General features: G+C 31.7%; 3 protein-coding genes across 3 annotated transcripts; 2 read left to right on the plus strand and 1 right to left on the minus strand.

Annotated features, from left to right (window-relative positions):
- The first annotated feature begins 417 nt into the window (after positions 1-417).
- Positions 418-2,561, plus strand: LOC125072158 (ubiquitin-conjugating enzyme E2 L3). The gene is made up of 4 exons (XM_047682694.1): positions 418-617; positions 800-895; positions 973-1,159; positions 1,229-2,561. Exons 1-4 carry the CDS (start codon positions 591-593, stop codon positions 1,381-1,383), a joined length of 465 nt encoding a protein of 154 aa, XP_047538650.1. The 5' UTR covers positions 418-590; the 3' UTR covers positions 1,384-2,561.
- On the minus strand, positions 2,492-5,045 carry LOC125072156 (histone deacetylase 8-like). Its single transcript, XM_047682693.1, has 8 exons — positions 4,680-5,045; positions 4,397-4,586; positions 4,164-4,305; positions 3,976-4,082; positions 3,717-3,909; positions 3,469-3,641; positions 3,190-3,390; positions 2,492-2,841 (listed from the first exon to the last, which is right to left on the minus strand). The coding sequence occupies exons 1-8, from the start codon at positions 4,758-4,760 to the stop codon at positions 2,618-2,620; spliced, it is 1,311 nt and encodes a 436-aa protein (XP_047538649.1). The 5' UTR covers positions 4,761-5,045; the 3' UTR covers positions 2,492-2,617.
- A 431-nt stretch (positions 5,046-5,476) lies between these two features.
- LOC125071768 (histone-lysine N-methyltransferase PR-Set7) lies at positions 5,477-17,089 on the plus strand. Its single transcript, XM_047682131.1, has 6 exons — positions 5,477-5,823; positions 6,473-6,575; positions 6,677-7,097; positions 8,057-8,247; positions 12,693-12,905; positions 13,561-17,089. Exons 1-5 carry the CDS (start codon positions 5,814-5,816, stop codon positions 12,898-12,900), a joined length of 933 nt encoding a protein of 310 aa, XP_047538087.1. The 5' UTR covers positions 5,477-5,813; the 3' UTR covers positions 12,901-12,905; positions 13,561-17,089.
- The last annotated feature ends 102 nt before the right edge of the window (positions 17,090-17,191 follow it).

The following is a 17,191-nucleotide window of genomic DNA, read 5'->3' on the forward strand; positions in this document are numbered from 1 at the left end:
ATTTAAATGACCCTTTTCGGGCCACAGCGCTCATTCTCGAGTCTACAATCTACCTATATCGGTGGCCAGAAGAATCTTTGGAATCTGTGGGTATGCAATTCCAGATCTCGTTATGGATACGGACTTATGAATTTACTGATTATATATTTCTTGTTGATTTTTGGCCAGAAAATATTAATATTATGATCCTTGCGATATCACCACAAAGAAATGTGAAATGTAGCAAGAGCTATATATATATATATATATATATATATATATAATACATGTTTTATAGCTTGTATTGATCGCATTGGTAAATTTCCATCTTAAATGTATATTTTACGTGTTTAAAAAATCATACTAAAATGTTTTAATAATAATTTGTCATCAATCTGAGTTAATGCTTATAACGAAACGGATTTAATGATGGCGGCCATCGAATTTGCAGCGGGACGGAGGTGAACATATCACTGACATTTTAATGAGTCATATTTTCGGTGTTACGAACTATGTTGTTTATGCGGATATCTACTTAAAGCTGCGTTAATTTAAAAGATTTAATATATTTAGTATAATATTATTGAAATCGGTTAACTCAATTAAATACAATGGCTGCAACCCGAAGACTACAAAAGGTATTACTGCTAAATATATGTTATAGTACTTATCTTGATAGGTAATCGAAAATATTCCGATAGTAAAACTAAAAAAAAGTATGTATTACAAAAGATATTACAATACTTCTACAAACTTCTAGTAACATTTTGGAGTTTTCGTAAGTAGGACTAAATTATTTGACGACACACTTAACTTTCAGGAACTAAATGATATAAGACAGTCAGGACTGAAATCATTTAGAGACATCCAAGTTGATGAGTCAAATATCCTAACATGGCAGGGATTAATTGTTCCAGTGAGTTTCCACATTATATTTATGAGATAAATATTCTATAATCTAATCCAATATATTAATAATAATTAATATTTTAGGACAACCCTCCCTACAACAAAGGTGCATTTCGTATTGAAATTAACTTTCCTGCTGAATATCCATTCAAACCTCCTAAAATAAGTTTTAAGACAAAAATCTATCACCCAAATATTGATGAGAAAGGCCAGGTTTGTCTTCCCATTATCAGTGCTGAGAATTGGAAGCCTGCCACAAAGACTGATCAAGGTAAGATTGATTTTAGGATTATAATGTATTTTATTGTAATAAATGTTATTTTTATTGTTTTGTTTTTAGTAATTCAAGCTCTAGTTGCTCTTGTTAATGACCCTGAGCCCGAACATCCCCTGCGTGCTGAGCTTGCTGAGGAATTTCTCAAAGATAGAAAAAAGTTTACAAAGAATGCAGAAGAATTTACTAAAAAGCATAGTGAAAAGCGGCCTACTGATTAAATGTCATTTCATTGAATTTACAGCACTTATACATCTAATATAACTGGAGTACTTGTTATGGTGTCTTCTATTGCTGAGTTTGGCTATTTGTGACAATACATGCATTTTACCATACCATTTTATTACATGATTAATAAATGTCAATAATAGAATAAGGGCTGCTTTTTATCAATCAATCAATTATATATAAGATGGATGTTGATTTCAGTACCAAATTAAAAAATATAACAATCACTGTTTTCTTCCAATACAAGTTCTCTAATTAAATTAGAAAAATAATAATAATAAGAATGCTGTAATTTCAAAATATGTTATGCTACAAGATATACTTTTAAGATCGACACACATTGCTTGCAAAATTTAAGCACCAATAATATGAACAAAGAATTTTTTGCCAATTACTGTCTATAGATATGCTTATCAGAATTATTGGACAGAATTCTAATTTATAAGATTCAATTAAAATGAAAAACATTTTAGTTTTATTTGCTTGATATTTATTTAATTTTTATTTACCTGTTTAAAAAACAAAAAAATTGGCTAAACTTTAAATTAGAAAATATATGATCATAGTGACACTTGAAGGTTTAGTTATTTCTAAATTATGTAGTATCTAAATTTAATGTCCCTCATTCCTATTTATTTCATTTGATATTGAACATCTAAGATGTTTTTATATTGTTCAATGTGTAATATTTCTATAAATTAATAAATAAGTGAAAGTTAAAAAGCCAATAAAAATAATCATACAGCTTGAACTTTAGTTATTTTTTTTTTTGACAAAAAAACTTGAGTTCATTCATTAACATTTTCCAGTCATTGACCTTGTCTATATTTTTACTGTTCCAGGTATATAATTAGAATGTTTCTTTTAAAAAAGCATTTAAAAACTGTATTATAGATTATTTTATTATGCAAATGGTCTTTGAAGTGCGTTTAATATTGTTTGTTAGTGTTTTACTAGTGTGCACTTGTTGAAATGGTCATATGATTTATATATCAATTTTCAATAAGGTTTATTTTAACAACTTTAAGATTGTTATTTAATATAACATGCAAATGGGTTATCTATATTTCTTTCCAGATTACAATTTTTCTCATTCAAATCTATGTATCAGTTATAGGTTGCTGAGTATTCAGTAAGAGAATTTTAAATATATATATTTTTTCATTTATCATTTTATAATTTATATTTTTAGCCTATCTTCCAATATTTCCCTATTACTTCAATCTTTTAATCAATGAAGTCGTACACATCAATGGAATTTGTTAATTTATTATCACAATTCATTATAATAGAAGCTTTTTCATTTAGAACATTTTTTAAAACTAATTCTTTTGTTAATATAGAATCTCTTTTTGCTTCATGTGAATTATCATCTAATTCTGTTTTTCTTCGTTTTGTAATGGGCTCTTTGTTTTCATCTTCATTATGACTTAAATACCGATATAAAGTTCCTGCAACATAAATATCTCACTATTAACTTACTGCCTACTAATATCAATATTATGGCTTAATTTGACTTAATATGAATAAAATTTAAGCAAAAACAAGCACAGAAAGTTAATTTTTTCATGATATTTATACCAAACAACATTTTAGCAATTTTATACTCTTTATTAAATATTATGAATATTTGTAGAAAACTTTCAAAATTAAATTATATATGTGTTTTCTTTTCAAACTCTTTTACTGATTAGAATAAAGTTACTATTTTTAATATATGATCTTGTGCATTTAAAGAACAATATTTTGTAAGTTATCAAAAAGTATTCTAATTAAAAATGGAAATCAAAAATTTATACCTTTTATAGTAGTGATACATTCATCAATATAATTTTTTGAATTTAGATCTTTAGTCAATAATGGCCGTATATTTAAAGTATAATCACTACCATATTTTGTCCAAAAACTATGTTCTGGGATATTATCATCTAATTTTACTTCTACGACTAGCGCAGTGATTGAAGTCCACAATCTAGCTGCATTAGCATGGTTATAACCACCTGAAAAAAATAAATCAATCATACAAATTAATTTGGTACTAGTCCTACAAATGTATATTAAATATTTTAAGTATTTACCTCCCCCTAAAAGCAGTGTAGGTTTCATTTCATTAAGAACTTTTTTAATACATAAACAGTATCCATTCAAAGTGAGACCTGCACCTCCATGCGGATCCCTAGCAAGGGCATCAGCACCACATTGAATTACTATAGCATCAGGCAGAAAACATGAATATACCATTGTGAATACACTGAAAGAACAAAACACGTAAAAACTACTCATATATTTTTTTAATTCCAAATATATGCTATCATTTAAAGCTTACCTATCAAAGGCATTCACAAATGTATCATCAGAGTATAAGGCATGGAGTGGAATATTACAAGTATAACCTTTGCCATTTAATCTCCCTATGTCTTCAATATTGCCACTACCAGGATAAAATCCTGGTTCATATTTGTGGAATGACAAAGTAAATACAGATTTACTTAAATTGTAAGCATCTTGAACTCCATTTCCTAATAAGAAGATCTTTGAATTATGTATATTATTTATATTTATTATATGCAAATTAAACTATTTACCATGATGAACATCCAAATCTATATAAAGTATTTTTGAAAATTTTGTCCTCAGTTTTTCAATAGCGATAACTATATCATTTACATAACAAAACCCTTCTGCCCCATATCTGAAACATTTGTCTATTACTTGATTATAATTAACTAATTTCAATTCTATTCAAATTACTTATAGATTTTGAATTAGGTACTTTTGAGCATGATGCCATCCTCCACACCAGTTCATAGCTACATCTGCCATATTCATTACAAGACATTTTGCAGCTGTTAGCGAACCTCCTGCTATTGTGGAAACAATGTTATACATATCAGACACGGGAGGACAGTCATATCCTGAAAAAAATTATCACATTATTTATTCATTTTCATCATCATTAAAACTTTCTTATGAGAATATTTTAGTAAATTAATAAAATATATATACCTAAACCAAATTTTTCATCTTTAGCGGTAGCTACGTAGTCGTCTTCTATATGAGTAAAACTTTTCAAATGATCCAAATATAAGTCAGAATGAAAAAGTTTCAATTCAGAGTAACTAGCCGACTGAGATCGAATTACTTTTACGTGGTCTAAAAGACCATATGCCGTTATAAGACTGTGAACCATGGAAGCCTGTAATACAATATTTCAGGAAATATTAATTTTAAAAGTTAGTATCAAAACATTGAGCATAAGATAACAGTAAAAGAAAAAAATACTACTAACTCGACCGAGTACAGCCGGTAACCGATCGCTGAATTCTATTAAATCTTGTTCCCAAACATACGCTACTTTTCTTTTATTCATAATTTGATATTTTAAATATTGAACCAATAAACAAAAAAGCTTTTCAAAGTTTTTATATATTTTTGACAGTCGACACTCGACAGATAATCGGACACGGATGGCGCGAACATTGAATTTGAACAAATGTCAAATATAACCACGCTAACGCGCTTTCACATGTGCGCGAGTGCATTACAGAGTACAAAACCATTAAGTTTTAAGTGCACGGGCTAGGAAGTGGATTAGTCTATGGCGAGTGCAAAGTGAATACTTGATGACTATTGACTTAAGTAGTGAATTAGTGACTATTAGTAGTGGCATAGTGCCAAATAGAAGAGTATCAATAAATCATTATATAATTATAATCGCTAAAAAAATATTTTTAAAGCATGTACTTTATAACAAGTTACAAAATGCGATTCCAAATATACTTATTACTTTTATAAAATAATATTATATTTTTAGTAAATATAACTAAAAATGTTATTGTTGTCACTTTCAGAAGCAAAAATACATACATAAATACAGACTGATGTTCTGGTTACAAATCATTTGAATATAATATACTATTTGCTCGTATCCCGTTATGTTAGTATGATTTTGCTTTGACTTGGCTATGCGAGGGTCACTTATCTGTAGACTGCTTTACGTGTACGTATAGTGTTTTATATAATTATTGTTAATCTGTTTGGCCAGAGACATAAAAGTAAGTTTAATTTAGAACTTTTATACACTCTGTGAGCTAAAGCGTCCATTTTCTAAAAAGAAGTATCAATTTTGACAATAGAAAGCAATGTTTTACCGATTTTAACTAATTTTAGTGAGTGAATAATGTATAAAATGCGCCAAATAATCCTATCTTAATTATACAAATTTTTTGGTTACGTGTCATTATTAAATAACATATTTTTAGATGTTTAACATAAATTCATCTAATATGACAAGGTCTATTACAAAACATTTGTAATTCGAATCTATATGATCTGTCTAGTTTTGTTTGTATGGGGTTAAGTTAAGTATACTTTCGATGGTGTTTTTGGATTATGAAACAGTGATTTTCAAGTTCAAGTGGAAATGGTTCGAGGTTAGTATAATCTATTTACATAAATAAACATTGCATGCTGCCATGATATGCTTAATCTAATTCTTTGTTACCGTTTCGGTTAAGTGGGACTTAATTTTTTTATATTAGTGGTGACCGCTGTATTTCTTCAATCACCATACTTTGCCATGCGTTTCCGGTATTAAAGAAATTTAATACAATGCGTACTCTACCCTCTTATAAAATAAAATGATATGCGAGATCATACATCGTAACTTATATTTAAAATTTATTTTCAGAATTTGATTACCTACCAAATATTTTAAAAATTCAGTTTGATGGTTAAATAGGGATCACACAGATGTAATTTAATGATTTTAGATTATTAATAAAACCTGTTTTCAAATCTTAATCATTTAGGTAGGTAGTTTAGTAATGACTTAATTAAAATGCACATACAAAAATATGATCCATGTTTTTTTTTTAATTTTTTTTTAAATAAATATAGCTATGTGCCTTATCGCAAGGTTAACAGTTATTGGGTACTTAGTATAAAAATCTTCTTATCTTTAAAATGAGATAGTTGTGTATTTTAAACACATTAATATATCAAGATAATTATTAGTCAAGCATACATAAACTTTCATATATGAAAATGATTTATTAAATGTTTATAAATCTATTATTTCAGTTAATAGCTTAATGGCCTCCCAAGAAGGTGTAAAAACACCTCACAGGATTGAATTGTGTGAAGAGAAACAAGTTAAACCAGCAAAGAATTATAGAAAACGCAGGTAATTTATTTAAAAAAAAAATTAAATTTATAATAATAATAATTTAATTTAATTTAAAGTTAAAATGTCAAAAATAATAATTAATAAAAAAAATTATGCAGGATTATTGTAACTGCACCTCTAAAGACTGAAAATGAAGAATTAAACTCTGAACCTCTCATAAAGAAGACGGACTTAAAATCAAAACCATTAAAGGCTTCCAATGGTATTACAAACATGACAAATGGCAATTCAGCACGATCAAGGGCGGCTAGAGCTGCTGCTCGCTCTGCTGAGAGTCACAAACTCACAGAATATTTCAAAGAAGAGCTTAAAAGTCCTAAAGTAGAACAACTTCCTCCTTCACCTCAATTAGAAAAAAATATAAAAACTGATCATAAATCAAATGGAAATACAAATCACAAACTCACAGAGTACTTTCCTGTAAGAAGGAGTGTGAGGAAAACATCGAAATGTGTAATGGCCGAAAAAATGAGAGATTTGGAGAGAGCAATAAGAGAGCAAAGGGAAGATGGACTTCAGGTAAAATTATTCTTTTGTTGTTCAGTATTTTAATACTGCTTTAAAGTAAATTATGATGCCAAAACATTCTCAACTTGAAATCTATAAATAAAATAGAATTAATAATTAAGAAAGAAAGAAATTATTAATTAATATTATATGTACATATTATAAAAAATAAATTAGTTTAGATGTGTTATGTACATATTCTTTAATGAAGTTTTTTAGATAGTGTTTTATTAATTACATTGCATAATGGTAGATTAATGAATGTAAGCAAAATTCCAATCTTTTAATAGCTCCTTCAAGTGCAACATTCAAGACAACAGATAAGATTCAAGGTTTAAAAATAAAAAAAACAATGTTCAGGCAACATTGTTATGTTTGGTATCTAGTATAATTTAAGATAATAACTCTTCTTTTGTTTTTGTATTACAATGAGAGATTAATAATGTAGTTTTCCTACAATTAGATATGTTAGAAGGTAAACAGACCTTTTTTTACCAAAATGTATGTTTAGTTATGTAGAACAAAATCATTATGATACATAAAAACATAATTAAAAAAGAATACAAAATATTTTAGCACATAAAAATTTAATTCAGTTATTTATTTTATAATTTTTTTATGAAAACTAATAAATGATAGTAATTGATTTAAGCAGGATATACTGTTGAGGTCTATTGTCTATTAATATGTTTTAATATATAATTACAAAATTTTATATAATATTACTTAGTATGTATGGCATATGGTAGAAATTCTTGTTGAAATCTATCCTTTTTTATATATCTATGAAAAAGATCTTTCCCCTCCTTGTACAACACATTCACATATTAAACTGATGATTTTCGTTAGTTCTTCATTTCAAAATTGTTCAATATTTAGGAACTAGACATTTGCTTAGCATTATAAAACAAGGTTTTAAGTACAAAATATTGTATTATATAACAATTATTAAGAATTCAATTGTTTCTCAGGTTGCGTCTTTCGACGGTAAAGGTCGCGGCGTGATCGCAACTCGTTCGTTCGGACGCGGTCAGTTTGTGGTGGAATACTCTGGAGAGTTAGTGGGAGTTGCAGAGGCTCGTGAGAGAGAACGCAAGTATGCTCTGGATCCAAGTGCCGGCTGCTATATGTATTATTTTCGACTTCAAGATCAGCAGTATTGGTGAGTTCGATTTCATGTGAGATTGATTAGATTAGTTTTTATTTAAACATAATCAAGTAAAAAAATACTTCATTGAAGTAGCTCTTACAAGCATTATACAAGGTTTTAATATAAAGCTACCACTGGTTCGGAATATATCCCTATAAAAATGTATGAACATGCAATAATTACGTATAGTATGCATATTTATGTAACCAGTGTGGACATCAATGAATATTATTGTCCTGTAAACTTTAAGTCCTATTAATTAAAATTTTTAAAAGTACACCGTATCAGGGCCTTTATACAAACAAGATTTATTAATCGAATTTCATATTACATCTCAGGTAATAGTCTCATTGTAACTACAAGGTTTTGTTTATGTGTTGTAATAAAGATTTGTAATGTATTTAGTAGTGCTTTTTATGTCTATTTTATTGTTGGACTGCAGTTTCAAAAAAAATATGCAGAACATAAGTTTTGCATTTTAAGTTGATTATTCTGCAAATGTATATATTATATTTATTATGTATATATAGTTACACTTTTATATTTCACAATTCATATACCTTATTAATTAGTACATAATGTTTGTAATCAAATCAAATCAAATGAATATAATATAAAATTGTTATACAAAATCATATTTAAAATAGTCTCTCCTGGTTCCCACCCGACGCAAAGCTGCCCATAATGCAGGCTGCATTTCCACGCTGTACGGCAATGGACAACCTCTGCGCCAGGTAGGACCCGGAGCGACTGTCAAATCCCCTCTCTCCAAGGCGATAGCCAATCTCCCTGATTAAAGCAAGGGCATCCGACCCCCAACATCCTGAGGTCTCGAACGCTAGTGGCACAAATAAAAATCTTTTACACAAGGGGGCATATTTCTCCCGCTTTTTCGCTGCCGCACTCTCAGCAGCCGCCCCAGCCGTCCGTGTTGTATGAGCTAGGTGTGATACTGCAAAGGTATTGACACAGGTAGCATCCCACAACAAACTCCTCCCCCTTTGCCATGGGACCAGTGTCAAACCATCTGGTCTCTTGCCATCGGAGCGACAGAGACCCGGTGGTTCCAGGACGCATGGGACATTCGCCGAAACCAAGGCTCTCCGGACAATGTCGTTGAGAGCGTGGTGTCGGGGAAATCTCCCCGAGCATCGTCCGCAACTCAATGCGTGATGCCCGTTGGCACCCACCATGGACCCGCAGATGCATCGGTGTGGTTGACAAACATCGCAGCCCAGGCGGAGAGCCACAGCCACACGCAAAGAGTCACTGTCGAGAAGAGTCCCAAAGTTAGGTGAAGGCAAAGCCTGCAACCAAGCTCCAGACTCCGCCCTCGACACCGCTCTGAGTCTGGCCAGATCCACTCCACTAGCAGCACTGACAAGTCGGCCGAGCTCAGACTTGTACCCCATATCGTCCCAAGCACGCTGCCTTTCTGGAAATTCAGGAAGAGGTGCATTCGGGAAGAGCGTCTCCCACTCCGCTACTCCCTCAGCAGCAAAAGGTATGATAGTCCTGCCTCCATCGTACGATAAAATTTTAGAGACCAGACTAACAGCCCCATGCGCCGATGCGAGAAAGGCAGGCAGACACACATCCCTCACTCGTCGCACACCTAGACCCCCAAACCGTACAGGCAAAGAGGCTTGGCTCCACTGGGTATCATTCAAAGACACATTCAAGATGTTTTCCACCGTACACTTTAAGGAGCTGTCAAAGGAAGATATATCTTGAGGGAACAACCAGACAGGAGACGTCCTTAAAAGATAGGTAATCTGTGGTACCGCAAAACACATTCTCAGCAGAACCAAGGCTACATGCGCAGAGATCTTAGTGAGACGGTTCTGAGCAAGTAAAAGAAGACGTCTCCCGACTTCAATAGCCTCGGGAACTGCTTCCGGAAAAATAGGTGAACCCAGAAGATTAAAGGTATCACGAGACAGCTCCTTTAGGCCAGGTAGAATGGAAGAGAAAAGAGAGAATTTATTAAACGGGCTGGCTCCACATTGAAAAAACTCGCACTTATCTGAGTTAATCTCCAACCCTAAGTCTTTAAAGAGGGGAATCAAAGTAAGGATATCTTGCCTCACGTCTTCTGGCTTTCCCCCAATAGTACCATCATCTAGGTACCATATATTAAGCGGAGATTTTAAAGACAAGATTGCCTTGTGGATTGCCAGGCTGAAAATAAGTGGTCCAAGCGGATCCCCCTGCTGTGCACCAACTTGGGAGAGTATAAGGGAATTCTCGTAGAAGAGCTTAGAAGGGAACTGATAAACCTGTTGAAGAAATGGATAAAGAGAAGGAATATTTCTACTGACTTCATTCAGGAGTACGTCCCTTTCCACTGAGTTGAACGCGTTCTTAAGATCTAATTTTATCACTACACAATCTGCGTTCCCTGGCTCTGTTACAAATGCACGTGTTGCGTGTATTGCTCCCTCACATCCCATTTGGGTTCCGAACCCCAACTGGTGTGGCTGAAGGTATTTGGCCATATCCTCTCTAATAGCGCGACACCCTAGCTTTGCCACTAAACGACGGAAGATGCTCCCCACTGCAATTGGTCTAATGCCCCCATCTTTTTTTGATAGCGCGCACAGACTCGCCCCGTACATATATGGACAAATTTCCGGATTTAATTTCCCACTAAGAAGGAAGTTACACAAATCAACCAAAGATTCAAGCAAACGTTGCCCGTTGTCCCCTGCAGAATTCGTGATCAGTTCTTTTAAATGAACTGGACGAATACCATCCAAACCGCCCGCTGAACCATTATGAAAACTGCCCAGAGCCTGGACTACGTCTTCCTTTTTGACTTTTAAGATTTGAATGGATCGATCCGGCGCCAGAGGAAAAGCTACTGGACGCGATGGGGAGGGATGTTTGGACGTCAAGGAAGCTAGAGTTTCGGGACCAGGCGGTGCAATTGTATCATCAGACATTAACAAGCGCACTGCCCCTCTCAAGTCACCCTCAAACACTTTTGACTCGATCGCCTTTTGGACTGAAGACGCTCTATAGGACACATCTCCATCGACATAATCGGGTGCGCCACGGGATGTTATGTTGGCCTTCACTTTGGACGTAAGGTTACCCGAGCCGTGCAGAAGTGGTAATTTAAGCGCAGTATAAGAAAATGTAAGCAGTGTACACCAATCTGTTGTTCCATTTGTCTCAATACACCTTCTTACAATGTCGCACAATCTACCGGCTGCTAGGTTCCTCACTCCCTTAGGAATATGCTTTAGCACCCTTACAGATCTCCTGAGTGTCGCTAGACTATCAAGGACATTAATAGGAGTCTGTGAACCTAGAGATGGTGCACTTATACTGTTTTCGTCGGGTTGAAGTGACTGCCGCGCGAGAGCGGAGCCGGCAGGGAAACGAGCCACATCCTTATGTTTGTGCCCAATATGTATTTTAAGCCCATGAGAATTAAAAGTTCGCGCCGAGCTGGGGCAATGAGGACACGTTAACCTTAGAAAGGGGGAACTCATGTTTTAAAAATATATACACAATAATCATAATGGAATTCGTCTACGATCAAATTATTTCAGAACACAAATAATAACATTGCCATTTAACCTATTTATAATTGTAAAATAAAAAAACATATATAATTAATCGTGACTAAAGTCCTAAAAAAATTATATAAAATTCAAAAATTAAGTAATAAACTCAACAAAATTAATCAATACAAATCTAAGGGACCACAAATGGGACCCAGTCATACAAATCTTTAAAAAAAAAAGTCTTCTTTTTTTTAAATTAAATAAAAAAAAAAAAAAATTATAACAATAATAATAATAAATGTGAATAAAATATTAAGAAGGCCTATGTCATAAAATGAAATTATAAAATTTTAAACTGTATGTGTTCCACTCGGGATCGAACTCTTGTCCTGATGAATACACGCAGTACTTGAGACCCCTAGTCCAATAGGTCGATATGAGGTATCGTGAAATTAATCAACTGAATCCTCTAGCTCTTGAACATTCGTTGGGTAGTTTATTCAAAGTTCTGTTCGAGCCACCCTCACATTTATTATCACCTTTATAACAACACCAATTTTAACATTTAATTTGATTCCTTCACCTCACCTCGCCTTTACACATGGTTCAATTGTTCGTTTTCACGTCATTAGCTCACAGGTTTAGCGATTTTATTATCATTTATGATTTTGGTAAGTCTTCATCACGTCATATTTTTTATTTGAATGTCCTTTTTTGTCTTCGTCTTCGGGTAATCCGTTTGGATAACGTTATCACAAATGAATTACACATATATATGTATTTTTAACACAATAATAATTACTAGTACGCACTTATATAATTTTAAAATTGTATTCTATGTGGAGCGTTTACTATTGTCCTTGCTGAACGTTATTATTCTGCAAATTGATTATTAATTTTAATAAAAAATAATGAAACCTAAAATGTAATTTGACTTCGCAGTATCGACGCGACGGCCGAAACGGGTCGACTGGGTCGGCTAGTGAATCACTCCCGGAATGGCAACCTGCTGACCAAGGCACTCTGGGTGGACGGGCCGCGCCTCGTGTTGCTCGCGGCGCACGACATCGCGCCGGGCGACGAGCTCACCTACGACTACGGCGACCGCTCCAAGGAGTCGCTGCGACACCACCCCTGGCTGGCTCTTTGACCTGGGTAAGGGAGCGCTTGTAGCGCCTACGTTGATGACACTTCTATAATTTATGAGATATGTCAACACATATAGTATTGATTTTTGTTAGTTGTATGACTTATGATGTTGGTTTGAAAAATATCCCTTACAAATATTAAAATACTACTACATTCTTTTGAACTACACATTTGCTGGCTACATTATTTTGAATGTTGCCTATTATTTAAATGTTTGTTAAGAACTCACGGACTTTGATTATGGCTGTTTTTATTAAAATTTATTATATGTTAGAGGAAGAGCCTAGATGGCCCAGTGTTTAGACCAATGTAAGGATCTAAATTAGAAGTTGTTCCAACCATATTGTTCCAGGGATTATTTGTTGTATTTATATTTTACCTGTGCTCGGCGGTGAAGGAGAACATTTTGAGGCATGTGTGGAATAAAAAAAATTAAGCAGTGCACTGGAATCAGCTCTAAAACTCCCCAAACCTCAGGAGTGGAGATCTTAGCTGAGCAGTGGGACATATAGACTGTTACTTGTTACTTACTGTACTTTTACTTGTTATTGTTTGAGTTTTGTTGTATTATATTTCTCACTTAGTGTATGACATGATAAATCATTTATAAATTATTATATAACAAAATAATAAATTTTGTTGATTGTTTTTTTTTTTTCAGGACTGTATCAAGAAGCCTCAGTTGGACTTAAAACAAATATTTATTGATTTAACTTAGATAATATAAAGTTTGTTAAAGAAGTTTTGTTTGAGATTGCATACTGCTATATTGTTAAGTAGTGAGATGAGTGGCCTAACACAAGTTATCTAAATGGCGTAGTTGCCTCGTGCGCGCCAAAACCACCTTTTGCCAACTCAAAATGTGTATATCGTATTTATATATACATGGTGTAATAATTTTGTCATTATATACTTTAATATTGTGTCCTTAAAATAATATACAAGATATGTAACGTTCGATTCGCATGATGTGTATTGATCATCAGTATTTTCCACATAAATGCTACATATGTAGTTAATAATATTTTTTAGCCAATTGTGCCTGCTTTGTAAGGCAGAGTCAACTGCTCAATCAAAATGTGTTCTTTTTTGTCACTGATAAATATTGTTAGTTTAATTATTATACTTATAACAATTAAAAAGATGTTATAGCTCATTTATTTTTGTTATTTGAAAAGTTTTATTTCATTATCATAATTAATTTTGTAGTTTGGGATGTAAATCAATCTGTTTTGTATTAAAACTCATATTACACTAAACTTACAAAGACATTTATGAAATAATAAACATTATAGAATCATCAATGATAATGTTAGCTTGATTATTTAAAAAAAAAATCGAATAAAAAATATACAAAGTCAATTCTATAACAGTTGGTCAATGTTCATTTATGACACACTACACAAATAATATATATATTTTAACATACATATTTAAACATTAACATAATTTACAAAGTAATTAGTTACAATGTTTGAAATTTAAATAATTCAATACCATCTCATGATAGATAAATATTACCAAATAAAGACCATGAATATGAAATTAGTATGATAATAATCGCCACTAGGAAATAAGTGTACCAAGTTGACTCTGCCCTGTTTATTGGTACTGCATAAGAGCACACTGCGTCGTTCGTCTGTATCACATAAATTATATTAATTTTGCGTTCAAATTTAGCATTAAAATTGTCAAAGCTATTTGTTCAAAATAAGTTACACTTCACAAAGATACGATTTAAGTAAAACAATTTATGATATATCAGTATTTAATATATATCCTTTTATTTAAATTTTTGTAATTTGTAAAAAAAATAATTATATTTAATAATGACAGATCGAAACTAGTATAATTTAAAAATGTAACTTTTGGATACTAATTCACACGCTTCATTGAAATCGGTTTAATGTCCAATGTGTATTGTTTTATTATCTTATGAAAAAGTTCCTGTTAGAGAACAGTTCATAATAAATAAGTGATTTAGACATTTAGTAAGGTACAAATAAATTTCATACAAAAACCACTTGTCACAAGTGTGTCAAACACTGATCGAAGTCAGATTACTCAGAACTATCATTCAAATGAAATTTATTAATCTGAATTTGATCATCGTTTCATAAACTTGAGGTGTATAATATATATTAGATGTAGAACCATTTTGAGAATTTTTTGAAGCATTCTAATAACATTTATTTAATGAAATATCCCAAAGTATTTTTATAACATATTGATGAATTTAAATCTGCTTTCATTTCTGCACTCTAGTATTAGATATCTTTAATAATAATTATACACAGATTAAAAACGAAATAATTAATTAATGTTGTATTTATAATTTTTGATTTTCAGGTATTATTTAGTTGTGTTACAAATGTAAGGACTTTATTACTCAAATACGGTCAAGACACAAACTCTCGAATAGTTTACGTATTTATCACTAGTTTAGAACTATTTCGTAAGTAAAGTAATTTAATTATGTGAAAGACACGAGGTTGTAAGTGTTGCTTACTTATTAAAAAGAACATTTACGGAGCCTGTTGAGTAAATTAGCATTTGAATATTTTAAAATATTTTTAGTTTTGTCAACATTATGAATATTTTATATTTTTATTGCATTGTAATGAACAAATACCCACCTGAATAAGATCCATGTGGGTCGTAATCGTCGAAGGGCGTTCCGTGACTATCGTGCTTAAAGAATGTATTACATTAAAAAAATGGACGCCCTATTTTATCTGTCACTATTCAAAATATTCTGGATGGTCTTTGTTACTATCGCTATAAATATAAAAAGTCATTACGTCCCTTATTACCTTTGTAACAATCGCTCTAACTATGTAAGTCTGTTCAAGTCGTTTTATAAATTTAATTTCAAATGAACGTTTTCAGTCACGAGACTTTTATTAGTTGATTCTTGATAAGCGTTTGTGATAGAGGCTGCAACTTTTATGTGTAAGAGATATGTTGTCCCAGACTATGAAAATCACGGATAAAACTATTTGATGTAAACATAATCAAAACAATCAAAGATCTTACTAATCGTTATGAAGTATTGATCAATTTATAGACTGGGATAGCGTAGCCATGTAAACTAGAAGAATTTTTAATACAATCAATTTTTTATAATTAATAAAGCTATTATAGCTGGTGAAATAAATTCACTAAATTATATTTCGTAATAAGTGTTGATATATTGCAAGCGGTTGCGGTTTGTCAGTCGTTGAAAATGTTTGCTACTTAGAATAAGGACCCTCGACTAAAACTCTTGTTTCTTCCTTTGTTAATTTTAAGCCAAAAAATAACGACTGATAGATCTTTTAGTTATTAGAAAACTTGTACCAAACATACTATTGGTTGATTTTTTTAAATATAATTATATATAAATAATGCTGCTGGATTAATGATTAAATTTTATACCTTAGTTTCATTGTTTAAAAAAAAAAAAACAAATATTTTCTTTTACCGTCACACTTCTTTCTCTAAATTAAGGCATTTTAAGACTGAATTTCTGGCATTTAAAAGTTACACTTTGCTAAATTTTTTTTTGTATCGATTTAAAAACTTTCTATGTTTTGTTCGTTTAAGAAATCCAGCAACATTATCGCTATGAATAGCATTGCTTTTTGTAGTTCCTATACTCATTTGATAATACCGTAACGCCTTTTGTGATCAACTAACCTTACTATTATAATACTGCCTTCGACAAAAGGCTATATTTTATTACTAATCTGAGGTAAATCAATGTAATACTTAAATAAACTCTGTTAAATTTCATAAGCGATAAACTTATTATGTAATTGTAATGTAATTTAAAATGTTAGATTTATGTAAAATAAATAGAATAATATATTTTGGAAATCCTAGTTTCTTACTTTGTTTAGTCAAAAAAATATTTGTAATTATTATTTTAGCATTATAATGCTTTTAAAATTATGGCCGGCTTATGAATATTAAATTTTTGTTACTTTTAAAACCACTTCGTTAAAGGAACAAAAGTGAACGCACCTCTCCAAAGGATTTCGAATACTATATTAAAACCCTTACATTACGTATGATTTTTCCACAGGGTGAATGGAGCTTTAGGACTTACTTATATCATTTAAACGAATCCTACTTCCATGTTACATTTAAACACATTGTTTTGAAAAGGAATTTAATATTAAATGAAATCGAATAAATTGTAGCTTATAAATAAAAAATAGAAACTATTTTCCTCTTAGTTTTATTTCTGTTATCCAAAATGTATCACGCATGGGGACTTTTTCTATCGCCCAATAACGTTTGAAGACTTG

This window comes from Vanessa atalanta, chromosome 20 (assembly GCF_905147765.1).
Source record: "Vanessa atalanta chromosome 20, ilVanAtal1.2, whole genome shotgun sequence".
NCBI classification, from domain to species: Eukaryota; Metazoa; Arthropoda; class Insecta; order Lepidoptera; family Nymphalidae; genus Vanessa; species Vanessa atalanta.

What these genes read in the sequence shown, in the direction of transcription:
- LOC125071768 (XM_047682131.1), top strand. An exon ending in AAAGGGAAGATGGACTTCAG is followed by an intron (nt 7,098 to 8,056) that starts GTAAAATTATTC and finishes ATTGTTTCTCAG; the next exon opens with GTTGCGTCTTTCGACGGTAA. An exon ending in CTTCAAGATCAGCAGTATTG is followed by an intron (nt 8,248 to 12,692) that starts GTGAGTTCGATT and finishes TTGACTTCGCAG; the next exon opens with TATCGACGCGACGGCCGAAA.
- LOC125072158 (XM_047682694.1), top strand. Translation starts at nt 591, where the DNA reads ATGGCTGCAACCCGAAGACTACAAAAG. An exon ending in CAACCCGAAGACTACAAAAG is followed by an intron (nt 618 to 799) that starts GTATTACTGCTA and finishes CTTAACTTTCAG; the next exon opens with GAACTAAATGATATAAGACA. An exon ending in TGCCACAAAGACTGATCAAG is followed by an intron (nt 1,160 to 1,228) that starts GTAAGATTGATT and finishes TTTTGTTTTTAG; the next exon opens with TAATTCAAGCTCTAGTTGCT.
- LOC125072156 (XM_047682693.1), bottom strand. Translation starts at nt 4,760, where the DNA reads ATGAATAAAAGAAAAGTAGCGTATGTTTGGGAACAAGATTTAATAGAA. An exon ending in TACCGGCTGTACTCGGTCGA is followed by an intron (nt 4,587 to 4,679) that starts GTTAGTAGTATT and finishes ATTGTATTACAG; the next exon opens with GCTTCCATGGTTCACAGTCT. An exon ending in AGATTTGGATGTTCATCATG is followed by an intron (nt 3,910 to 3,975) that starts GTAAATAGTTTA and finishes TCTTCTTATTAG; the next exon opens with GAAATGGAGTTCAAGATGCT.